Source organism: Phoenix dactylifera, chromosome 12, assembly GCF_051530095.1.
Source record: "Phoenix dactylifera cultivar Ajwa chromosome 12, Ajwa_hap1_PhDact_Kaust_v1.1, whole genome shotgun sequence".
Taxonomy (NCBI): domain Eukaryota; kingdom Viridiplantae; phylum Streptophyta; class Magnoliopsida; order Arecales; family Arecaceae; genus Phoenix; species Phoenix dactylifera.
In genome coordinates this window covers 15,245,064-15,270,891 of record NC_143201.1, presented here as the reverse complement: position 1 = coordinate 15,270,891, position 25,828 = coordinate 15,245,064, and the positions used below count along the sequence as shown (strand labels likewise).

The window sequence follows — 25,828 nt, the reverse complement described above, 5'->3', positions numbered from 1 at the left end:
AGAGCTGTTTTAATAATATAGTACGTGATATATTTATGACTAATACATGTGCCAAATATGAATCTCAAAGTCCATCATGTATTAAAATTACTCCCGTAGCTGAAATAAGATTTTCTATATACATTGCATTTATAATTTATCAAATGTTGAAGTTATTAGTCGAATAATAAGTGAATCACCTTGGATCATTGCAAATTGAATTGTTAAAATTTATGGTTAAAATAAACCTTAGCCTTTATCGATTACACTTGCGAAAATAGAAAAAAAATTATTTTTTTTGAGATATTATATATTTATAGAAAAGCTAATCGTGCTGCAGACGGTAAGATAAGTTATATCACCAATCACATTGAAACTATGTGGGATTGTTCAATAGATCATTTTATCTAATTTTTAAATATTTTAATTTTAGATTTACACGTATATATTTATTATCGTATTAATTAATTTAAAGGTAGCCTGAAAATACGCGGGGCATATCCGGACAGACCGCTCCCAAATTCGGCATCAAATTTCAAACCAACCTCCTCATAACCCGCCCTCATTAAATTTCCAATTGGAATCCGCGCCTCCAAACGAAGAGTCGCCGTTTCTATTCCCCATCCCCCCCACTCCACCTCACTCCAAGCGTAAAACTAAAACCGTCGGCTCTCTCACAGTCGCTCCCTTTCCCCTAGGGTTTACGCGTTCTCTTCGATCCGATGGTTTCCGAGACGCTTGAGGAGGAGAAGAAGAGCTCCGTGGACGGATCTCCTCCGGGGGAGGGGGAGGAGGAAGCGAAGGATCCGGCGGCGGCAGCGGCGGCCGAAGGAGAGGAGAGCAAGGAGGGGGGAGAGAAGGAGGAGAAGCAGGAGGAGGAGAAGCGGAAGCGGGGGAAGAAGAGGGGCGCGGGGGAGAAGGGCTTGGAGGAAGGGAAGGAGAAGAAGGAGAGGAAGAGGCGGTCGGTGGCGAGGGAGCCCGCCACCCCGGTTGAACGGCCGTCGAGGGAGAGGAAGGCCGTGGAGAGGTACTCGGCTTTGTCTCCTCGGAGGGCTTCGGCCACGAAAGTTCTTTCCATCGAGCAGGTAACAGAGAGGCTATTCAGTGGTTGGTTTTCAGCTTGCGAGCCTGCCTGTTTGTAGTCTCTTCCTCTGGATCTTTAAAGCTCGGTTTTTTATTAAAGTAGTTATTTTTTTTTCCTTTTGTATGATTTCAGGGTTCTGGAACTAAGCTCAAAGACATTCCAAATGGTACTCTACTCTCTCGATTTGTCTCTTGTTTCTTTGTTCACATGTATTCACTGTAATTGAATTCCTTGATTCATGGCAACAAGATGTACTTTGAATAGTAGCACCCTACAACTAAGCCTGCCACATAGTGGTCTAGGGATAAATTATAGGTTTTGTGCGATACTGCAAGGAGGGAAAAAGGATTGACTTTGTGGGAGGACAGGATGTTTCCGAAGAGAGAATACAAGCAGAGGATGGTTGCTATGTTGAAATGAAGGGAGCAAGTTGTTCATTTTCGTGCCAGCACATAAGAGGAATAAGTTATGTAAAGAAAAGATTAGACTTCATGGAGAAACAGTGCCAGAAGAGCAGATGAAAAGGGGAAAGAGAAGCAATAGTGGAATGGAAGGTTGTAGTGACATGGAGATATACAAGAGTAAATCAGGATTGTGTTGTTTTACGACATCTTTTTATTGGAATGTATGCAGGTAACCAAGTCATCCATCTTTGAAACCCAGATTATTAGTAAACATATGTTTCGCGGTGAAAGAAGTATTTTTAGACTTTGTATACTGATAATTGATTTTAGTTCCTTTTTAAACTAAATTCAACTTAATTCGGATTTCTAGTTTGGGAAGGTATTTGGACTGATCACTTGAAGTTAGGATTTCATGATTGTCAATTAAGTGGTACTGAAGGTGTAAAAAAAATTTAAAACATTGGTTTTTGTTATCCTGGAAAATCTTTCTGTGAAAAGGAGGCACTTTAATGGGGGTCTGGAATTAGGACCATGCATACTTAGTTGGTTCAAAGGGTAGAGAACTGTAGGGTTGCAAGAGAGTTTTGGCATTAGATCTGATGATGCCTGTCACGAAGTCTGTTATAAAGACATGAATTCAAGAGAAAATTAGTGTGGTATTGGTCAGTCTGAGAATCATGGGATTGAGAATAAATATTAGGTTAAAGAGATAGATACTGTGGGGCAAGTGTGGGTTTCAGTAGGGTCACTGGACTTTTGGATGGTCCAATAGCGGCTTGGTCATTTTGTTGACACTGAAGAATGGGATGAAGAATGAAAAGAATTTGGGATCTGGGATCTTAGGCCATGGCTTCTGGTGGAAAGTCATCCCTATTTCATGCTCCATTTATACTTGCATCATAAAAGTTAGCCTCTTCTACTTATTGAGTTGAAGCAATGGTCATTTGATACTAGTCTTCTAGTCCAAGGTGAGCTATTATAAGAAATGAAAAGATGTGGTAATTTAGAAGTAGCAAAAAAAAGAGAAAGGGATATTAAATAGTAACAAGAAAAGGAAAAGTTTCATCCTGACCAATCTAGTTTTTAAAATTGCTGAGCTCTTCATTTCACTTGTGAACCTCCACCTCTTCCACCCAACACATCTTGATAAGAGTTGAAAACCAAACAAATAAAGAAAAGGGTGTTGGGATCTTTTTATCTTTTTTTATCATTTAATTGAACAAATATTCCCCTCACATGAAATTAAAGAAGCACTTCCGGTAAAGGGAATAAAAGGCAATTTGAAGACCAAAAGCACTTGTATGAATGCCTCTCACTTTGACCCAGTTGCTTGCAAACCGTCGCCTTCCTAATGTGGCCTCACATATGTTATTCAAGGCACCTTTTCAGTGCCTTGCCACATCCAAGCATCTAGGCAAAGCACCTAGAGCACCTTGGACAACAAAGCCTCATGGTCCCTCGTATCAACTAAATAACATGCATCCCATAAAAGTAATACAGCCAGGGCCTCACAATATGGTCAATAGAGGAATGAAGTGGGGATGTAGGAGTTCTTTGAAAATTGGATGTAACTTGGAGGGCAAGAAAAAAAAGAGAATATTAAACATCAGCTAGGCATAATCCCTAAATCATCTAATTCTTTCTTCTTTTCTAAAATAAAAGAAGAAACCATTGCATGCTGATTTTTAAAAATTAACAATCAATATTCTTTAAGAATTAAAATTATTTCTATAGCTTCATAAATCATAAGCGATTACCGAATATTTTGCTTTATAAAAACTAAGATGCTAAAATGTGGCAAGCTTAGATTCTAAGGCAGGGAGGGTACTTCTATGAATAAGAACTTTTACCAAGGATCTCCAGCTCGTCGTTAGGATTCATGCTCCATTGCACGAAGTCAATAATGTCTTTAGTTCTTTAGAGAAATTTAGATACATGGTAATTGACTAACAGCATTCCTAGTCCATTGGGTGCATGAATGAAATGTATCTTTGTTCTGATAATTATTCTACGACTGTTTACAAATCTATAATTTGATTTGAATTACGTTTTGCCCTACCATTCCTGTTCAATTCCCTTAGCTATCAGTGTTGTTATTTTATATGCTTTTGGTCATTCTTTCAAAAAATGTATACTCAGCTGTTGGATTGGAGGAAAGCCGCCCAAGCTATTTGCACCTGTAGAACTTAATATTTTTTGGGTGATAAAGATGGTTTAGTTATTCTTAAGGAATTTGCTGTTATCAGTCATTTCAAAAGCTTTGCGGTAAATTGTCTGAAAATAAATCATAAAGCATTTGAGTGAAATCTGCATAGCAGAATAAACATGGTAAAAGAACAGTTGGTCTGGCAATAGTCTTGCTGGTAACCTATAGTTAAATGGCCATGGAATTCTTTTCTTTTTTTATTTTAAATTTGAATCGGCGATTCCTTCTTGCCTTTTCGTTTTGTTACTTGTGTTATCTTAGTATCATAGTTGCTCTATTGCTTATTGATGTGTATGTGGCAACTCTTTGTTAACACTTTTGGAAATGTGTTGTCACCTTTTATAACATATTATCCTTTCTAGTATTAAAATTTCATGCGGCCTGATGCCATTCCTCCCAAAAACTGAAATAGTGAATTGAAAGGAAAAGAAACAAAGTATTTGTGCATACATGCATGCACGCCATGCAAAGTTATGAGGGGGAGGGAAGGAATGAAAAGACATTAAGTCTAAAGCAATGATTGTTTTATATGCATGGGATGAGAAAATAAATGCATAAGAACAGCCGTAATGCACTGACAAATAGTAACCATAATAACGTATAGCTCAACTAAAAAATTATAATTGCCTTTTATACTAATAGTTGATTCCTGGGTAAACTAGTCTCTGATCTTCATGTCATTAGCCTCCTTTTACTGTAATTAGATTTCTTTTATAATGACATTCTTAAATCTTTCTTTTTATTGCTATTATTCTTATTTTTAAATTCCTCTGCAGCAATGCTAGCAGACCCCACAATAATCTAACTAGTCAATCATGTTTCTTTTTTAAATATATGATGGCTCTGTGGTTTCAGGCTTTCAATGAATTGTCTATGATAATCTAAACATTGGTGTTAGAGTATGTTCACATTGATTTCCTAGCATGCGATGTTAAAAGATCTTTTGACTTTGACTGATGAACATTTTTACTCGGCATGTTCGGACAATTTGAGATAATACTGTGACCTACTAGCCTTGGATGATTTTGGTTGAATACATATAAAGGTTGCCTGTCTTTTCGCAAGGAAGATCAAAAAGTGGACTTTATTTCTCTTATCTCTGCTTTAAGAAACTGTGACTAATGTAGAATGAGGATGCAACATTGGAGAGCAGAATGAAAGATAAAATAACTGAATAATGCAAAGTTCATTATTTTAGGGATTTGTCTTTTTACGACTTATCACTTATCAGTATTACTGTAAAGCTCAAGAGGTTTCACAGGAAACTTTTCCTTTGCTACTCCTGCAATATTTATTTGCAGAAGACTTCATAGGGTTTTGTAGGATAGGGTGCCTGTAGAATATTTCGGGTGCAATCTTATGTTCTTATCTCTCTAAATTTTCTTTTGCCACTTGATGATCGTAGACAATCTAAGTCATGCCTTAGTTCTTAGTTGCATGGGCATCTTTTATTTGTACAATAGTTTTTTTTCAAAAATTTCTCTTCTTTGTTATAAATCTTTAGAGGTCTATTTGGATGAAATTAATAATTTCTTGCTTATTTAAGTTGTGGCTCTATTCTATGCTAGTGCCATCCATGCCAGGTTGAAGAATATGATAGTAAAGTTTTGGTGCTTTTTGTCCTATTATTGTTTCGTAAAATGAATTATGACAGTCTGCTCTATTTGTTTCATGGTGGCACACTTACCATGGTGCATGCAATATCACATATTATTTTATTTCAGGGCAAAGATTTCATTATTACTATTTCATCCGATCTTATTTAACTACTTTTGAACTACCAAATTTTCAAGTAATCCTGCTAAGTGTTGCAGTGCTTTTCAAGCTGTCAAAAAGAAAGACAGATGAGAATCTTCAAATTCTTCACACAATACTCTTTGGAAGGAAATCAAATGTAAATCTCCCTTCTAGCTTTTCATTGAGTGCTTGTGCGAGCATTGCCTAGTTGTTTTATGCCTATTTCTGTTACTGATCATTTTTTTCCAGGTACATTATCTGAAGAGAAACATTTTGCAGTTCTCCGGTTTTGTTTGGGCTGACAATGAGGTAACTTAATATATCTATTTCTATGATCTTCTTTTCATTAAGGGACAATTTTGTGTGGTATCATTATGCTGATCAACACCAGACAGTAGTACGGTTCGTCGTATTCTCTAAACTACAATAAAGGGTAGGATGCCAGCATACATAAATGTGTGCCTTTATGCATGTGTGTGTGAGTGGGCATGTGCACAGTGTAGTGTCTTGCATAACTAGTAGCCATCTAGATGAATCACATTACATTATAAAATGTTTAATATATCAGTCCAGACATCACAGTGTAAAGTAAGGATATTTTTCTTGCATGAGTTGTCACTATAAGAGGAATCATTAAAATAAGAAAATATTACACTAATTGATCTCACATTAAGCTCATATATAAAACATGTCTTTTAATGATCATTCCATTAATATGTGGATTCTTTGCATCGACACCATATCTCTCACTTATAAGATGATGAGAATATGAAAAACATTGTCAATAGGATGGTGAAGATCTGATAATGTGCACCAAAACAAAATGTAACAGTTATCTTCAGTGAGATTTGGATGGTATCATCTAGTGTTTTTTTTAGACTCTTTGTAAGCTTATTGGTGTGTTTATTATCATTCATCAACAAGTACATCCATAATGGACCTTGACTCGTCTAACTTTATTACTGATAAAAGATGAATGTAAGATACACAGATAGCAACTCTTCTCAGTTGCAGATGTCAGTCTGTTGTGCTTATTAAAGTGAGTATGTCTGTTCAAACTCCATTTTGCTTTTAAAACAAGATGATTGTTGTCGGGGTTTAACCAACGTGCCAATGCTTACAATTTGCTGATGCTATAACCATTTTTAAATTTACAATGATCTATTAGCATTCTACTTGCCAGAGATCTTACTATATCACTCCATGTATCTTATTCTGTTTGGGGATAAAGCCTTTCAAAAGATTTGCCCCTCATAGACGTTTCTGTGAACATGACAAGGTGATTATTTTACTCTGGCTTTTGCCATTAAACAACTTGATACTATAATATTGAGCATTGACTGTTGGAGACTATGCCATGCAATTAAGTGAGCTGTTGCTTGTCTTACCTAACAAACAGCACTTCGCCAACACATGGAAGAAATAGAAGTGTCTGTGGGCATATTCTTTTATCATGGTCAAATATAGTGGACACTGTCAACAATAGAATGTAAATAAGTAATCGAAATTCTCTTATAACATTCCCTGTTTATGCAGTCTTTCTTTTTTGTCGCCTTCCATCTGCTACTTCGGTATAACACATATGTTTTTAGATCGCCATTGAAATCACCGTGATTTGACTGGTTTATTCCAACCATGTCTCAGCCACACTTAGCAGAAACGCAAAATCATGAGCATTGGAAAAAAAATATATAAACATTTGATGATACAGTGCAAAATTTCTGAGGGTTCAAATATTCTCAGGACCAGCTATCCATTAATCCTCTTTGGATTTTACAAAAAATTCTTCAATATTAGCAGGTGAACATAAGTTACTTTGGAGCCGACTTTAAGTTTATAGAGCACACCTGTTGTTAAAATATCAGAATTGATGCCTTCCATAGTGAGCCCCACTGTGTTGATTATATAAGTCATATTTCTCTGGATTCACTTCCTGCTTTCTAAGGAAATATGTTTTGCTGAATAAGTTGTAAGTATTGTACTCTTTTAAACTCCAATAGCTTCAGGAAAAAATGGATATGTTAATACACGGTAATGTGATTTATCATTGGCTGCTGTTGATCAACCTTAAAGCATTTGTGCTTCTTCTGCTTCTTCCTCCTCCTCCTCCTCTTCCTCTTTCTCTTCCTCTTCCTGTTTAGGATTGGTGATTAATGAATGAACATTATTAGAAGTGAACTAAATTGCCCGTATAAATATCAGGAAATAATCTTCTTATCATGTTATAAGATCTGTCCTGTTGATTGGTCCCTCTGTTCTAAGGGATTTCCAAAGTGCATGTCTGTTATTCGATATCTAATTTCCTTCCTAATGAATTGTTGGTGGAGGTGCTAGCTATTGAACCAACCAATTCTGAGTTTTTGAGATCTGTTCCTTTTTAGGGTTATCTTGCAGCTCGTCAACACAAAAATGTCTTGTCAAGAATATGGCAAGTTTTGACTTCATAATTTACTGTCTGCGTCATGTGTGATTTTTATCAAAACTGTGATCCCTTAAGCTCTTTTAAAAATACCAACTTTGAATCAGTCAACTTCCCACCTCATGCATGTTTCTCTAGTTTCTCAACAAGGACCCATAGAATTGTTTCTGCTCTAGTTTGAAACTTTGCCCAAAACTTCAAACATAAAACTGACCCATTTTGTATGGGGCAGAACTGACCCTAAACCAGGGCCAGTCTTGGAAATTTGGATGAAACTAACTTGTGCAACTATTTAGTGTGTATATATGAGCAGCTTATGCTGATAGTTTGTTTATTTCTATAAATACAAGTAGCATATTCTCTAGATTAACTTAGATTTACAAGTTTTTAGAAGATTTGGAAGCATTGCATCATTTTTTAATGGGATTGAAAAAATCTTTTTGGCTATTCCAGAACTTTAATTCATTGCATTTAGATTTTCATATGCTATATTTCCTTGAAATAATAAAACAATGTATTACAGTCTAAATGTGTTTTTTAACATTTAGTTTTAAGGGGTTTTAATGATTCCTTCGTGAAACCATTAAAACAATGCATTCAGAACTGTATTTTGAATGATGTTTTTCTCTTGACATACTAAAATTTTGCTTGTACCATGGAATGCGGAACCGTCCTGAACAGGATGGTTTCGCCCGTTCTGAGCCGTACTGGTGGCTTACTGATACGGTTCCACCTTTAAAAACGGCACACTGCTAGAGCCGGAGAAGGAGAAGAGAAAGAAAGAGCAAGCAGGGGAGGGAGGGAGGGAGAAGGAGCGTCAGCGGAGGGCCGAAAAAGGCCGCGCGAGGGGGCAGGCCCGAGGCTGCGGTTGGGTCTTATATTTCTTTGAAAATAGGAAAACTGGCTGTGGCTAAAAAAATTTGGAAATTTTTAAGTGAAGTCTGCAAATCGTTTGCCGATGGAGGCCTTTGTTGGCGCGGCCTCCGCCGCTTCTTCTCTCTCCCTCCCCCGCTCGTTCTCTCTTTCTCTTCTCCGGCTTCGGTAGGTGCCCTCTCTCGGTACTAGCCCGACGCATACCGACTCGTTCCGCTGGAGAATCGGTATGGTGCCCGGTACCGGTTCCGCCGACCCTGGCTTGTACTATGGTTTTCTCTATACTTTTAATTGGCATTTTGGAATATTGGTATATTTTCTAACTGAAAATTTTAGTACCACCTATATCGCAGAAACTGAACTCATTGTCTGAACAAAATTTTGTTTTAAACTTTGCTTTCAATTCAAGCTGCTCTTTTTGTTTTGTTGTTAATGCTGATTTGTTTTCTATCTGCCATATTCACAGACTACATGGAATTAGATTGTTATAATTGTTGTTCATGTGTTGATTATTTAACCATGTTATGTAATGTGCAGTTTTAGCAGAACATGTGAATGGGATTCCTTGATATAGACTATATCTCTTCTCTGTGGATAACGAAACGAAATGCCAATCCACTTTGAATGAGTCACTTTGGATCATAACATGATGAAGTAGTGGTGCAAACCAAACTTTATGCACATCAGAGACTTAGTAGAATTCATTTTCAAGCTGAACACATACCCATGGGGTATTTTGGGGTTTTAGCTACTTAGAGTCAGTAACTTAGTATGTGCGTGGACAGGTGCATGAGTGGTGAAGTTGATATCCTGTAATAAAATAAAATCACTATATCTATGCTTTAAGTGAAACATGTAAAAATTAAGTGTTTAGCTCTCTACTTGTTTTTTCAGCATCTGCTGAGATGGTTAAATGGTCATCTGACTTGCTTAAATGTTCAAGTGGTGACTCTAGTTGTAAAGATGGTAACTTACATGTGTCTTTCATCTGATTGTTAGTTTAATTTTAAAGATACACTATCTGATGTACTATATAGCATCATGTAATGAATTTATTCTTTATTTTTTGTTAAATCAAATGTTACTTTCCTTGAAAGTCTTTGTGTAACTCCAACCGTGTGTCACAATATCTCCTTTCTTTTCATCATCATCATCGTCATCGTCATTGTTGTTGTTATTGTTGTTGCCATCTTCCTTTTTTGTATTTCTCTACTTGTATATTCATCCTTCCAGCTACTTCTAGAGTCGGCAATGAGTTATTCTACTCATAAATAAACCATGCATTCTGGTTAGACATATTGAGTGTCTTATTTTCAAATTCACTGTTATTTGTAATTTTTCTGACCATGCAACTTTTCTAGTAGTCTATTTAGATGCTAAGGACAAAAGACTATCCAGTGATTGGTTAATTAACTTGATGGAAGTCTTCACAAGAAAATGATGCTTGTTTCATGGTGGAGTTATTGGTATATGAATGTGGTGTGGGTGAAAGATTCCCCAGTAGATATGATATCTAGGAAGACAATTTCAACTATTAGTGGAGGCTCTGAAAACCCATCACACAAGCTTGCAGATCGAAGCTCCATCTTGTAGCATATAGTTATGAAATGAAAGTTTCATTACTGTATTACCTTTGCAATGAATTTGTACCTTCCATCTCTCTATACATATGCACTCAAAGAGAAAGAAGATACAGGTGGTATGTCTTTATAACAGAGGCTAGCACACTCGTTGGTTCCTAATTCCTATCAAAAATAGGCATTTTAACGATTTTGGAAAGCTTCTTATGGAAGGGCTCATCTGCTTCGTCAGATGGAAATATGGTGATGGATGGATTAGGGAAGCTTTCTTTGCTGGGAGAAAGCTCCCTTGCTGATGGAAGGCTAAGAACTACAGCTTGACACTTCATTTTTTTCAGAAAGGGGAATGTTCAACGAGGTTAGGTTGTTCATCTTCTCTCTCCTCTTGGAATGATAGAAGGCAAGAGTGCTATTCTGCTTCTTATTAACCTAAAAGAAGGAAATGGTGATGGATGAAACAGAAGCTTTCTATACTGGAGGCACACTCTTTGCCACTGGATTGAAGGCTAAGACTATGGCTTGAAACTTTCATTTTATTCTTTATTTTCAGTGAGGCATGAGGTGGGCCTGTTCATCTCCTTCATTTGCCTTTGGATTGATAGGAGGGGACAGTGCTAATCTGCATCTTCACAAATGAAATAACTGGTGAGGAATGGAAAAAAGAAGCATGCTGTTTTGGAGGAAAACCCCAGTGCTAGTGGATTGAGGGCTAAGAACTACAGATTAGCACTTTCTTCTTTTTGTTCTTTATTTTTGCAAGGGGGATGCTCGACGAGGTATGAGTTTGGTCATCTTCTTTCTCACCTTTTGGAATGATTGAAGTGGAGAGTGATGGGACTGCCACCCCCTCCCTCTTCTAGGTCTATCAAATTTAAGGATAAAAAGGGATGATCATATATGTAGGAGATTTTACTTTTGGCTATACCTTAAAAACAACAAAATTTTTATTTGCTGAATTTTTGAAATCTTGTGGTGCCTTCAGAAGGAACAATATCACTACAAGTTTGAAGACCCTCTCGAACAGGATATGTAAGTAATTGTTTATTTTCAGGGTTATTAGTATTCTATTATTTAGAACTCTATCAAGTCGGGGCATATGAACAAGTGCCTATTAGATGATGAATTGTTGTCTCCATGCTTGGTATCTTTAATGTCTAGCAGATCTAAACGAACCTTTTCCTTGGTAGTCTGTACATTTTATATTGTTAAGCTAGCTAAATTATTTGGTATTTTAGGAACATTAAGTTATAGTTTACCTATGGTAGTAGGGTAGATATTGATATAAGGTATTGTGAATTTAAGATTTAGTTTTATATTTTTTTTAAAAATCCCTGAACATTCTTATTATAAGAAATCTTAACACTATTGTTGGAATGTTTTGACACTTCTGCACCAATACCTCAATGACGTTAATAATAGTAGAATATAACTATCATGTAATAAGTAGATCAAAAATATTACATCTTCGATAATTTAATTGCATATATCTGATTAAACTTTATCAGAAAAATTGTTATAACTGAAGAGCTCAAGCAACTCAATTTAAATTTATAATTGAAGAATCTTGCCCCCATTGCAGGTAAAACAACGGGCAAGAATTAAGGAAAAGTTAGATAAGTGTAACAAGGAGAAGTTGCTTGATTTCTGCGAACTACTTGATCTTCACGTTCTGAAAGCCACTACGAAGAAGGTTATTCATAATTGTTGTCTTTAAAATCTCTCTCTTATATTTGAGAACTTAGTCATAATTGTAGTGTTTAACACTAACTAATTCACCATTCAGGAAGAAATCTCAGCAAAGTTATTGGAATTCTTGGAATCACCTTATGTTACTAGAGATGTTGTACTTGCTGAGAAAGAGGTTTTGTGCTTCTACTTTCACTGAAATGCCTTAGTCGGGATCAGTGTGAGTTGGATTATTAAGTTTAGACCTTTTTGTGTGATATGGTTTATTTGATTGCAGAAAGGTAAAAAACGCAAGAGAAGGACAAAGGGAATTCATCAGACAACATCTGGAGAAGCATCTTCAGATAGAGAAGCTAAGGTATAACAGATTAAAGATGATAATTTTTCTAGTTTTATAATTTATTTTACTTTGCAAATGCCATTTTGAGTTTTGACAATATTATTTGCACACATTCTGTGTTCAGTTCAATTGATGAATTTATATATATCATCGGGCATAACATCTGCGATTGGATTGAGAAAGGCATAAACTTCAGGCAATTTGGTGAATAAAAGAACTACTTGGAAACAGACAATTAAGAGAAATGCATATTAAACTAAAGATATTAAGCATGACAAAATTTTGTTCTGGTAAATTAGATAATTTTAATTATTTTTGAAAAGGAAAAATAGAAAAGGCAAATCTAAAAGTCCTCCTTTTTCTTCAATCTCTCCCAAATAAAAATCCTTCTTCCATTCTCAAATGAGAATACAAGGAATTCTACTTTCGTGCACATCTTAACTGAGTTCCATGTAGCGATTAATGATTTTTATTTGATATCTAAATGGGTCGAATCTTAGCGACAATATATCCCCAATGTATCTTTTTTGTTGGGATTGACAAATAACCAATACTTTGGCTAGCAGATCATTTCAATAACTTGATCTAGAATATGCTGAAGTTAAGGAGGACTGTACTGCCCTATGTTTTGTACTTATGGTTCTAATAGGATATCAACCAAATCCCTTGATATAGGTTAAGTTGCCGATAACTCTGATTCATTATTCACTAAGCATATAATAATTATTAAGCGTACGATGATGATGATAAAAATAATAATAAAGCTTAGTTTTTCCCGTTGTTTTTTTAAAAAACTCTTCTTTTCTGTGTTAAGAAGTCAAAAGTTTTTAGTTTTCTTGGCATAATTTAAGAAAGATTATCTTCCTCTGAATTTTGTACCCACTGTGCCACTATATCTTTTTTCAATTATGGAAGGCACTTGGTGATGTTTTGATGATGTTTAAGTCTTAGGCACTGCCGTAATACATTTTTAAAAATTCACTATCATGTTGAACTTCTTATCACCATGTAAACAACATAGAAAAAAGGGAAAAGTTGTTTTATTTATCTTTTATTGGAGGAACTGTGCATGTAATAACTTGAAATCAATATAAGGCCATGCAAATGCAAGTGGTTATTAGATTTGTATATCAACAACATGGAAAGCATTAAGAAATATAATGAATTCATAATTTTATTTATGAATATTTATTGTTGTAATTTGTACATACATGTTTCTCAGAAAATTAGTTCTAATATGAAATGAAATAGTCAATCTAGTGTTTGCAACTATTGCCATGATAAAAATCCTTGCCTCTTAATGGCACTTATTCCCTTCAACTTTGTTTCAGAAGTAGCATATCTTGTATCATTTGATCTCTATTTTAAATATCCCATTTTTAAAATGTTGCATGCTAAACTATTTATAGATGGTCGTCTATCAGCAGACACATCCCTTTCTTATTTCTGGTTTCTAGTTTGTGTCTATTGGTGGGGTTATGCCATATGAACTTTTACACCAACCCCTCTAACTATTTGTGGAAAAAAAAGGAAAAAACATTATGTGATCGTATGTTGGTAAAATTCATCTATACATGAAAAGCAAGTTTTAATTAGTAATATCAATTACTGGATAAAACATGCACCATTATCATCTGTGCTATTTGCAGTTAGCGAAGTTGAAATTTGATTCTTATTTGTAGCAATTTCTGTGTTGTTCATTATTTGTTTTCTAAGAGGTCTTTTAGATATTTATGTGCATGCTATTAGAATATTCAATGAGGAAATATATGTTTTTCATCACATGCATAGAAAGTTACAGACCATGCCTTGCTGATTTTGTGGGTAAATACAAAATCCTCTCAACTTTTCATCTTGGAGATTCTGCAGATTAAAGGATCTGTTTCTCTGCACATTGAATATGTGTGGAAGGCAACATTCTTTGTGGAGCATACATGTGTCTACATGATGCCATTATGGTTATAATTTATCTATTAGTGTATGTATTGGTTTATGCATGCATTTGGATGTATATGGTTGGAGTCAAATCCTGGTAGTGTAGGAGTTGTTGAAATGAATATTTCTATGGTATATGTTAAGTAGGAAAGAACAAAAGTTGATTCAAGAAAGAGCTCCCTCTTATCCCTTCATGAGGGACCAACACTTCATGTCCAATATTTTTACCTCTTCCTCCCTACTGTCCACTAATATCAACTTTCTTTTCCAATACCAATAGCATCACCGAGTAGTCTCTCTCTATGCCCCACCATTTCTTTCAATGCCAATAAACTTCTTCTAGCTGTTGATTACCACCATAAGTCTTTCACATATCATATCCTTTTTTCTGTTCTCTCCTCATAAGCAAGTGATGTCTATACCTCTTGTTTTGAGAAGCCTATATTCTTTCTCTTGTTGCTTGAGTTTTGCTTGATTTCATTAACCATACATCTATTTGGCTAGGCCATTCTTTTGCTTGGTATTTTGTTATCTAATGTCTGTTTGGTTCTTTATTTTTTTGCATCTGTTTAGCTAAGTACTTATTCTTTTGTCAGATCTTTTGATTATTGGATACCATGCGTTTAATGGGCTTCTAGATGAAATGTTACTTTGCATGAAGGAATGTAGCATTGGTTGGCAACAAGCCAACAACTGTGAACTCCAATCATTGTTTTAACATGCGGATAAATTGGTGATTTGGAAGCTAGTGTTTCATTTGTAATATTAGGCAAGCTTATTCTTGAAAATGTTGCTTTTGTTAGCCCAAGCTTTGAACAGCTTTACTCGAATACATAGGATTGTGGTTTATGGTGGAGGTGTAGTTTTACATGGTATGGACTATTAGTATATGTATCTATGCATGTTTCCATGTATGTGGATAAGAGAGGGAAGATCTCTCTTTTAATTTTTTTTTTTTTTTTTGACTAATATTAGTTATTGGTTCTAACTAATGTTATAACACTATTAGATTCTATTGCAAATCCGCATTTTCTCCAATTGCAATGAATTCTGGCAATTATGCCTTTAGTTGGGGATCCAAATGCATATTATTTTGTTTACATAAAAGACAGTTGCGGAGGTCCCGTGCTTGGACAACTTTGTTAGCACCCCAATTTTTTTTGGGTGTAACGGCGTCTCACTACATATGGCTGTGAGTACGCCTGGAATAATCATAGTACAAAATACCACCCCTCAGAGAGTGTATTCCTTCATTTATATTTAGAACATGCAAGCTCGCCTTTATGGTTGATTGAAGGGGACAAACATTATATAGCATTCTAGATATGTTAATATTTAGTATCATTGTCTTTGTGCATGCGTCCTTTGGTTTGTAAGTATGCATTTAGTTCTCTGCAAAATGGGATGCTGTTGGCACTTTATCATTTTGATAGGAAGTTAGCATCTAGACACTTCTATAACAGGTTGGATGCTTGCTTGTCTAGGCAGAGAACGGTTGGGACCAGTTAGTCATTTTGGTTGGTATTAAGCATGAACAAATTGGTTTGCTTGATTTTGAAATAAGAGAGAGGGGGGGAGAGAAAGAGGGCAATGAGTGCTCACACTTGCTTTCTTTTAGGCTTAGTCACGAGTGTAGTACCATATGAATATTCATTTATATGCTTAGTCAGGACAAGAAAAGCTAGAAAATTGAACAAAAAATTGGCATCGTAGTACCAATAATGTACCAGGATGCTAGACTGTCCAAAGAGTTGGGATGATAGCATCCCGATACCATCTCAACTTAGATAAAAACAATACGAGTCTCTATATTGGTATTTTAAATCTTGTTTGTAGGTATCATATCAAGATTAGTTCAAGTGGCTCTTAATCATGGTTCCGGGGGGGTGGGGGGGGGGGGGGGGGGGGGTGGAGGCTGGTCTATCTTGGCTGTTCCAGTGAGAAAACAGGAATTGGGATGGGGATAGGATTCCGAAAACTGTCCTCGCTAGGAAAGAAGAAGATAGAAGAATGAAAGGAAGGAAAGACGAAAAGGCAAAGAAGAAAGGAAGACAAAGTAAAGCAAGAAAGGAACAAGAAAAATAAAGGAAGAAAGGAAAGTAAGGAGGAGAGGAGAAAGAAACAAAGGAAGAAGGAAAAGAAAGAAGAAGCAAAAGGAATGAAAGGAAGGAAGAAGGAAAAAAGAAATAAACAAAGGAAGAAAAGGAAAGAAATGAAGGGGAGAAGGGAGAAGAGAGTGCTTGACCAGGACGGCTGCCTGGATGGGGCGGGACAGAAGGGTGTCTTGTTCTGTAGGGAAGGTTGAGGAGAGGTAGAGAGCTGCATACATGGGGCTTGGGCCAGTGCAGGCCATTTGTGCACAGAACATGCAGTCCATATATGGGGGCAATGTAGGCCATATGTTTTGTCATCAAGGGGCTACATGCACAAGCTATCAACTAAATCATTTTGCAAAAGTTCGCGTTTATTCCCTCTCAAAAGGGGTGAGGGGTAATAAAATGGGTGGAAATGAAGTGAAATGAAGGGGTGCTATGAATTCTTGTTTATAGGAAAATGTTCTTTTTTGTTTCTTATCTTGGAGTCTTCATGCATAGGGACTAAAGCACTGCATGATTTTCTTGTGCTGGTCATGGGCTAGCACTGTATGGTACCACAGGTTGTGCCATCTTGGCCATTTGACAGTGTTATGGGTCCATTCCGATCCATAGTGGTGCACACTGTAGAGCAAATGTACTTCAATCTTTGTGTTCAAGGTATCTCAATCTCATCTGCTGTGCTATATTGGATCTCTTTGTGGATCGTGACAGGAAGCTATAATTAGATTTTGTATCGCAAAGCCTCGGTATATTATTGCATTATGGGAAAATGGCAGAATGGGGATAATGTTGGTATGAAACAAGAGACTTATAGCTCATGCTATAATTAGGTGAACTGGAGAATGATTCCATGACAAGGTTTTGAGATGAGCCAAAATCCGAACTATATTCTAACAATAACAAATTGTCTTGGACACCCTCAGGGTGCTTGACCATAGATCAGTAATAACAAGACTAGATTCTACAACCATGACTTGTGATGTTTGCCTCTTTAATTAACATAAAATCTACACTTTAAGAAACAAAATCTAATATTCTGTATATCTGGAGTTGTTCATGCTATATTGTCTGTATCCTATGTCTAAATGCACAAATGATTTTGAAAATTTAAGATCATCATTCTTTCAGTTTTGCTTTTTTGTTTTTTTTAACAATCTGTTGCATATGCTGCTTTCCATAATTCTTAGGATGCAGCATTGTTTCATTGTCATTTCTGCGATTGTAAAATGATGCTTCTCAGTTGTAACTCCTTAGGTTCATTATTTAGAAAGCTTGCAACTAATTTTTGTGCATTTTGTTATAAATTCCAATTTCCGATGCGAGTTGCTCGATGCATTTTCTTGCGATTGTCATTCTTGAAGATTTAGATACATAGATGTCTAAAATTACCACTGACTGAGAACAATGCTGCTATCTTAATAGATGGATATGAATTCAAAAATTCTAAAATTACCACTGATCGAGAACAATGCTGCTATCTTAATATATGTACATGAATTCTAAAGTTTGAAAAGGCTCTGTATAGAACTGCCTGGCATGCTTACCGGCATATCACATTATTTTAATGTCCATATACTCACTCATGCCCCTGTTCAATTCATCTATAATTCTATATTTTATCTGTTAGCTTTTAAATCTATTTTGTTGTTATCCTCATTAGCCTAGCAATACAATTTTTATATTTTATTTCTTTCTTCCATGATACCAAGCTCCTGATGGACATGGAAAATGCCTTTTCTGGTGCCCAGAAACAAAGAAAGAGCCACAAACAATCAGCTAAATCTGAGAAAGAAGATGAAGATAAAGATGGGGGTGGTTCTACAGATGTGAAAGATGACTCCTCTGATGATGAAGATCAGGGGGATTCTGAGGAAGAGAGTGGGCATGCTAAGAGTGAACAGGATGATGAGGAAGATGAACCAGACGAGCCTGTGTCAACCAAGAAAAGATCTGGGGAGAAGCAGATAAAAAGGGGTAAGAGGGGCAAGATGATAGAAAAAGTTTCACCTGTTAAAAAAGGCTCTCATGTAAATTCTGATAAAGCTCCTACAAAATCAGTTTTCAAGATGGAAGATGAAGCACCTGTAAAAGGCAAAAAAGGTTCCAAGGAGTCAATAGAGAGGGGTTCAAAGGCCTTGACAAAGGAGAAAGCTGCAACCGTTAAAAGGAATTCTGTTGCTAAGCGCACCTCAGAATCTTTTCTAGGTAAAAGTACTAAAGATAGTGAATCTAGCTCACCATCGGCCTCTAAATCCAAAAGAGAAACTGAAAAGAAAGGTCAGAGTAAGGAGGAGGATAAGGGAAGCAAGAAACAAGCTGCTAGGTCGCAGCCAAAAGTTAACGCCAAAAAACAAGGTATTACTTACTGATTCGTGCATATTATAGTAAAATATACTACTTGTTTGTCCTATTTGTGTTAGCTTCTCTAAACTTTGTTGATTACATCATGCTGCAAACTTTTCTAGCACAATGCATAAAATTTCAGTCTTGTTTAATAATGCAACATGAACCTATTTCATAAATTCTCCTTGATTGAAAGTTTAATGACATGTTGATTGCTGTTGGATTTAGAGCTGCATTAACTGTTTCTAATAATTACATCTGATGTTATTTGAATAAAATTTTCTGGCATGATTTATTGTTAGCATGGCAACCTATTGCTAAGTGAGATTGGAGTACCTGTTTCCTCTTGGTATCTGGCAACTTTTAGTGCACAGATTTAAATGTTGACTTCCCAACCTTATTGTTTGGAGAAAAATATTTTTAGAAGAACCTTTTCATTGAATTTCAGCAGCATCAGAATACTTGAGCCAGGCTGCATGCTGACTCAAGTGGCATGAATATTATTGGTGATGGCTTATAGTGGGACGTGAGAAGCTTGAAACTATACAATTAAACTTAGCTCAAGTCAATAACTTTTTTATTTACGATGCTTTGTCTTAATTACTGTTCAGCCCAAAGTCTGTCTTATCTATATAGGTATTGTGTGCAGCCATGTTCCTCTTCCTGAGATTTTTTTTTTTAATCATGAAATCAGGGAAGGCCAAGGCTGAGGATGCTAACAGGGTGCCCAGCACAGAAGAATTGCATGCTGTGGTCAGTGATATATTGAAAGAAGTGGACTTTAATACTGTGAGTAGCTTTTAAGTTAACAAGTCGTGCTCTCTTTTATCCTTGATTTTATCCAAAGATATCTAACAATATTCCAAATGCAGGCAACTTTGGCTGATATTCTCAGGCAATTAGGTATGTGATAAATGACCCTTTTAGCAGCTGTAACATTTTGAGGGGTTAACTTCCGTATATTATTTATTGCCAAAATCTTGATGGTGCCAGCACCATTATAACTAGCTATAGGTTCCTATTCTGTTGATTTTTTTAATGCATTTATGACATTGTAAAGCAATATAATTACAGAAAAGCAGAGCCATACACAGAAATTTTTATCCTGCGGTTTAATCATCTGCAGGTTCTCACTTTAATAAGGACCTGATGGATAGAAAGGCAGAGGTAAAACGGATAATTGAAGATGTTATAAATAGTATGTCTGATGATGAAGACGCTGAGGAAGATGAAGATGGTGCAGGAGATGCTGGGGGAGAAGATGCAAAGGAAGAATCTGGTGGAGATGAAGATAAGTAGCTTATTTAGACGGTTCAGTACTTCAGTAACTTTGCAGGCCCCACTGCAGTGCATGCACAGGTTGCACCATACAGACTAATGCTTGCTCCTGTTGGGGTAGTAGTGATGACCTCATGGTAGTGGATAATTGATGATATAGGTTAGCTTCAATGATTTCATATGGAGGAATACCTCTTTGGCTGTTGTATGAGATATGGTAGTAGCCTTTAGTTATGTAGTTCAATGTACATTAGTCTCCTTTTTTTCTAGATAATTTTCGTTTAGGTGGTTAGTCTCGACTGTAATATGTAATAATCATAATGTAGCCGTGTTTTCAAGTCTAATTAGTTAATTTGAGATAACAATAAAAAACTCTTTGTTGCGGTGTTCTTTTTCTTTTTTCTTTTCTGGTTCATAACTTGCATGTTTCCCCCTTCTGAAACCTCATCTCTGTCTTCTTTCCAATGCACTTCTGCTCCATAAATGATGTTATATGATCCCACAAGCAAACAGCCCATGCAGGCTATTCATCATAGTTGACTGTGTTGTCCGAAAAAGGACAATTTCTCATGGAAAGTAACTCAGACAAGATTCTGAAATTCTTGGGCACATATGATTTATGGCTCAGATAGTCTTCCAGATACTGAACAATTCAGATGTTTTTAACCCTGCAAGAATGAACGTCGTGGCGATTCAATGATTTGTTCTCACGGGCCCATCATTAGCCGGGGATGTGTTGTAGAATAAACAATTCTGTTGCTTAATCTGTCTGTGTGCTTGAGTGATGGGCTACATGACGGATTGAACAGTTGCATAGCTGTATTTCTTCTAGATGAGGCTGATTTAACTACGGTTGATGAGAATATCTACAGCTTTGATGCCATTATGATGCGTTCTAGATTGTTGTCTACTAGCTCTGGCTTGAAAATTGTTATTTTATTGGGCGAGTAGATGACAAGGTATGACTTCTACAGATTTTCTGTATTATTACTAGTCTAAGATTGTGTTTGATTAGCAATGGTTGGGAAACTTTTATTTGATGATATGAACAATCAAATAATAAGAGAATCTTGTAATCATAGTTATTAAAAGGGAGAAATAGAATTTTTTTATATTTGTCATTTTTTGATTTTTTTTTAATGGTTACTAAGATTTAGAACAACCAAGAGGTTTATATGAAACATTAGTCATATTGAAACAAATGTCTTAGGTCCTTTTAGCATTATCCATATATATTTTGAGAATTTTGTAATAAAGGTTTAAATCTGAGAAATATGGTATTTTTTTAATAGTTTATATGGAGTAAATTTCTTATTAGATTTTTTTTTTGTATGTATAATATTATGGTTTGCTAATATTTCTAATCCACTGGATGGGCTTTTAGTTAAAAGCCATCTTATGCCTGTGTTTCATGATCATTCTGTCCCGCCTGAATTACATGATGCCCAAGCTGCTCTGTGGATTAGTAAGTGTAGTATATAATGCAAAATTTGGATTTATTTTAGTTAAATAATTCAGCTTTTCTCTCCATCATACTGTTTCTTGCGCTCATCTGATATCTTGCCCTAACTTTCTATTTACGTGAAGGTCGCTGCAAGGTACCTTATTACTGGAAGAAAGTTTCAGAGGCTTCTCTGTGGAGCCGCAAGGTGATTTTAATAGGTTGAACTCGAAGTATTAGATGGGTGATGTTCTCCTTGTGCCATTCAATTGGCTGTGTTGGTCCGAACTGTTGCCACTGCACGATGAGGCATACTGTGCCATGTCCATGCTAATGGGCATTATTATACTGCATTATGACGAACTCCTTGTTAACATATCCTGGAGAGCTAAGGCTTTTGGCTTCTTGCCTCTCTAGCAGTCATGGATAACTTTTGTTCATGAACTTGCATTGCTGAAGGGCAGCAACAAAAGATAGACATACGCATCCAACCAACTTTCCAAGGTGAATCAAGTTAAAACGTAATGTAAGATTGCAAGTCTGGGATAAGATAATCCAATATGCCAGTCATATAGTTGTCACAGAGTTTTACCAAAAGATGGTTTTCTAAAGACAAGTAGACAAGGTATGCCGTCTTGATACTGAGCTTCGTATCGGTGCCATCATATTATTTTGTCGGTATGTTCGGTATGAGGTGGTTTGGCGTACCGACATTCGGTATGTCCTTCATACCGTATTTTGGTACCGAACTGGAAGGATATGGTATGTTTTGTATCATTTGATTTGGTACAATATGGTGTACCATGTAAGTAGATGGCTTGTTTTTATTAAGTGGTATTTGGAAGCATGGGTCAAATAACAAGGACTCGGCAGCAAGCTAGACCAGGTCAGGTATGGATTGAAGCTGAACACGCTCAACCAGTGGCCTTTCAGAGGTTTGGTTTAGGATTGGGACAGTGTCTTGGTCTGAAGTGAACCTTATAATAAGGGAAAGACCTATATATTGCTTGATTTGGACCATATGAGAAATTTGGAGGCCAACCCTAGCTACCCACAGTATCAGGATTTCCTTGTTGGTACTAATCGGTTCCAAAGTTAGTGGCCAACCCCCTACCAAATGATGCCATACAATCAAACCCAGATGAGAGAGCCATTTCTCTCCTGTCTCTCTGATTTAATGGCTTTTCTAACTCTTCACTCCTCCCTTTCTTTTAGCTCACATTTTCTTCAGAAGAACTCCTAACATGTTTAAGTTCTTTGCTCACTATATATATAGATCTCTTCCCCATTCTCAATGTAAATATATCTCCTTTCTCTCAACTGGCTTCTAAGAATTCTCATCATATTCTTCAAGAGATGGTATTGGAATCACTTACATTCAAAATCTCGTCTTTTCTTTGATTCTTATCATAATCAATTCATGCTGATTTTGTTCAACTAGCCCTGGTTTTCAGGTTTCATTGCTTGGGGAGACCGTTGGCAAAGAGAATGCTAATGGGATTGTGCTCGAACTAAGTGTCAAGCAAGGAGAGCCAACATTAGTCCCCCCAGCAGAGGAAACGGAGAAAGGCCTCTACTTCCTCTCCAACCTTGATCAAAATATCGCAGTACTCGTTCAGACAATCTACTGCTTCAGAGCAGAGGACAGAGGGAATGAGAGAGCTGCTGAGGTGATAAAGGAGGCCTTATCCAAGGTTTTAGTTCATTACCACCCACTCGCCGGGAGGCTGACGATGAGCTCTGAAGGGAAGCTCATCGTGGATTGTATGGGAGAAGGTGCGGTTTTCGTCGAGGCTGAGGCTGACTGTAGGTTGGAAGACATAGGAGACATTGCAAAGCCCGATCCTTCGATGCTCGGCAAGCTTGTTTACAATGTTCCTGGTGCGAAGAACATACTGGAGATACCTCCTCTGGTAGCTCAGGTGTGGGGATTTCTTTCTACATTTTAGATTTTGCCAGCTTACGTGCATTGAAGATGTTTGAGTTGATTTTTAGTATGTAGTATTGATTGATCTACCTTGTGATTGCTTGCTGGAATTAAAATGCTGCAATATATATTGGGTTTGGTTTTAGATTTTGAAATGGATTTTAGACACATTTATTTTTTTGGTGATTTTAGAAATATTTATCTAATAAGGTGCAAGTGCAACTGTAAGAAGAGTTGACATCTGAAATGAGTAACTACTAAGAAGAATAAAGTCTGTCCTATTCCCTTAATTCATATCACCTGAACTTGTCTTTCTAGTGAACAACCCAACCGTTGGCTGAAGCAAATAAATTCATGTAAAAGAGAAGGGAATGATCTAAAACTGATCCATACCATATACCTGACCATGGATGACTTCAACAACTTCATATTCAAACAAAAACAACCCTGAGACCCAATCTTAATTAATTGTAGCACATTTCAAATTCAGACTAGACTGCAGACTGCAGAGGTGTTTTATGATAACCTGGCACACTAAATCCTTTATTTCCTAGGTCTATCAATATTTTACGTGAATTTGTTCCACACCAAACTCGCACTTACTCCATATCAAACCTTGAATAGAAATGTAGTGATTATTGAATTTAACTAGAGTTTAGTTTACAATCTGGTGGAGTTCTTACTTTCATGTCCTACTGGTCTCATGCCATGTTTTCTTCTGCAGGTGACTAAGTTCCAATGTGGGGGTTTCATTCTTGGGCTAACAATGAACCACTGCATGTTCGACGGTCTTGGAGCCATGGAGTTCGTCAACTCATGGGGTGAAATAGCCCGAGGCCTTCCCCTTTCAGTACCGCCATTCCTAGATCGAACCATACTCAAATCTCGAAGCCCTCCCATGATCGACTTCCCTCACTATGAATTCAAGGAGATAGAGGACTCATTGGAGTCTGCTGCTCTTTATCAAGAAGAGATGATTTACCGGTCCTTCTACTTCGACACTGACAAACTTGAGCAGCTAAAGAAATTAGCCATGCAAGATGGATCTCTTGACAAATGCACCACTTTTGAAGCTCTATCAGCTTTTGTATGGAGAGCTCGGACCAAGGCGTTGCAGTTTCAGCCCAATCAACAGACCAAGCTCCTCTTCGCGGTCGACGGGCGGTCTAGATTCAATCCACCACTACCCAAGGGCTACTTTGGCAATGGAATAGTGCTAACCAACTCTTTGTGCAAAGCAGCTGACCTTCTTGAGAGCCCCCTCTCATTTGCAGTGGGGCTAATTCAGAAGGCTGTTAAGATGGCCACTGATTCTTACATGAGATCGGCGATGGATTATTTCGAAGTGACGAGAGTAAGGCCTTCTCTAAGTGCAACTCTTCTCATAACTACTTGGTCTAGGCTTGCTTTCCATACCACAGACTTTGGGTGGGGCGAGCCTTTGCAGTCTGGGCCAGTGGCTTTGCCAGAGAAGGAGGTGATCTTATTCTTGTCTCATGGAAAGGAGAGGAGGAACATAAATGTTCTTCTTGGGCTGCCCACCTCAGCAATGCTAACATTTCAACAGCAAATGGGTATTTAGAAACAGTCTTAATGTTGGTACATTCTTAACTTTGTGTTGGTATTTTTAGATTTGGTATGTCCAACTCTCGTGGTTCTTCTCTATGGCAGCATTTTCTTCAATATCCGTGTTTATTTTGTCATGTTATAATTGTTTAAAAGATATCTGAAAAGTAACAACAGAAGCTAAAGTTGGGACTGTCTTTATGTTTCTTAAATGTGTTGCTGGAAATTATATTTTGTGAAATGAAACAATGTTATGACACCAGGTCTGGTGTTCCATTCTTTTCATTTTGGTCGGTTGTACCAAAAATTTGTGCTGATATGTGGCCCTTGTAGACACCAAAGGAGTGCCATCTTTTGCTCCAAAAAAAAAAGTGCAGAGAAAAATGTAAAAGGTTAAGCGAGTGCTTAATGATGGTAATCTACTAGCAGATGGGAGGATGAAAGTGGGAACTGCTTTTTTTTTTTTGTTGATGTTCCATGAGGGTGCACCTAACAAGATCAACTACATAATGATCTTTATATTTGTTCGTTTGGTTGGTTTTATGTTATTTTTTTAATATATATTCATGGCCGGTGGGTGCAAACGTAGAGAAGCTGAAAAAGGCACTTTTAGTGGCTTTTCTTAAGAGCTTTAGAAATAATCCTTTGTACTTGCCAGACAATGGCACTTTTGGAGTTGATTCCTCGCCTTATCTATTTTTAGTTTCTTTTGATATGCCTCCAAATCGGCTACAGCTCACTAGAAGGTCTAACTAATTAAACACGCCACGACATCAATACATAGTGGATTGAGAGCAGCCACTAGGCAAGCCCAGTGCCATACCGCTGAGCTCACATATCACGAGCTCCCCACAGTTGGCCATATCCTAACCGAGGGACCCAATGATCATCGAGATCCCACAAATGTGACAAGCAGGACGTCATTCGTGTGCGA

At 36.9% G+C, this 25,828-nt stretch overlaps 2 protein-coding genes across 5 annotated transcripts; both read left to right on the top strand.

Moving 5' to 3' along the window:
* The first annotated feature begins 472 nt into the window (after positions 1 to 472).
* On the top strand, positions 473 to 20,362 carry LOC103717465 (DEK domain-containing chromatin associated protein). Of its 4 annotated transcripts, none has more exons than XM_008805870.6 (12): positions 559 to 1,064; positions 1,196 to 1,229; positions 5,488 to 5,567; positions 5,660 to 5,719; positions 11,862 to 11,972; positions 12,066 to 12,143; positions 12,246 to 12,326; positions 18,088 to 18,313; positions 18,398 to 18,694; positions 19,377 to 19,471; positions 19,555 to 19,585; positions 19,809 to 20,356. In XM_008805870.6, the coding sequence occupies exons 1-12, from the start codon at positions 702 to 704 to the stop codon at positions 19,979 to 19,981; spliced, it is 1,629 nt and encodes a 542-aa protein (XP_008804092.4). In that variant the 5' UTR covers positions 559 to 701; the 3' UTR covers positions 19,982 to 20,356. The 4 variants fall into 4 exon arrangements, with proteins under 4 accessions (XP_008804090.4, XP_008804089.4, XP_008804092.4 ...); XM_008805869.6 differs by having other exon boundaries at positions 566 to 1,064; positions 18,049 to 18,313; positions 19,809 to 20,350; XM_008805868.6 differs by having other exon boundaries at positions 473 to 1,064; positions 18,088 to 18,694; positions 19,809 to 20,362.
* A 2,340-nt stretch (positions 20,363 to 22,702) lies between these two features.
* LOC103717466 (omega-hydroxypalmitate O-feruloyl transferase-like) lies at positions 22,703 to 25,179 on the top strand. Its single transcript, XM_088708554.1, has 3 exons — positions 22,703 to 22,760; positions 22,843 to 23,323; positions 24,053 to 25,179. The coding sequence occupies exons 2-3, from the start codon at positions 23,135 to 23,137 to the stop codon at positions 24,908 to 24,910; spliced, it is 1,047 nt and encodes a 348-aa protein (XP_088564680.1). The 5' UTR covers positions 22,703 to 22,760; positions 22,843 to 23,134; the 3' UTR covers positions 24,911 to 25,179.
* Positions 25,180 to 25,828: the final 649 nt, after the last annotated feature.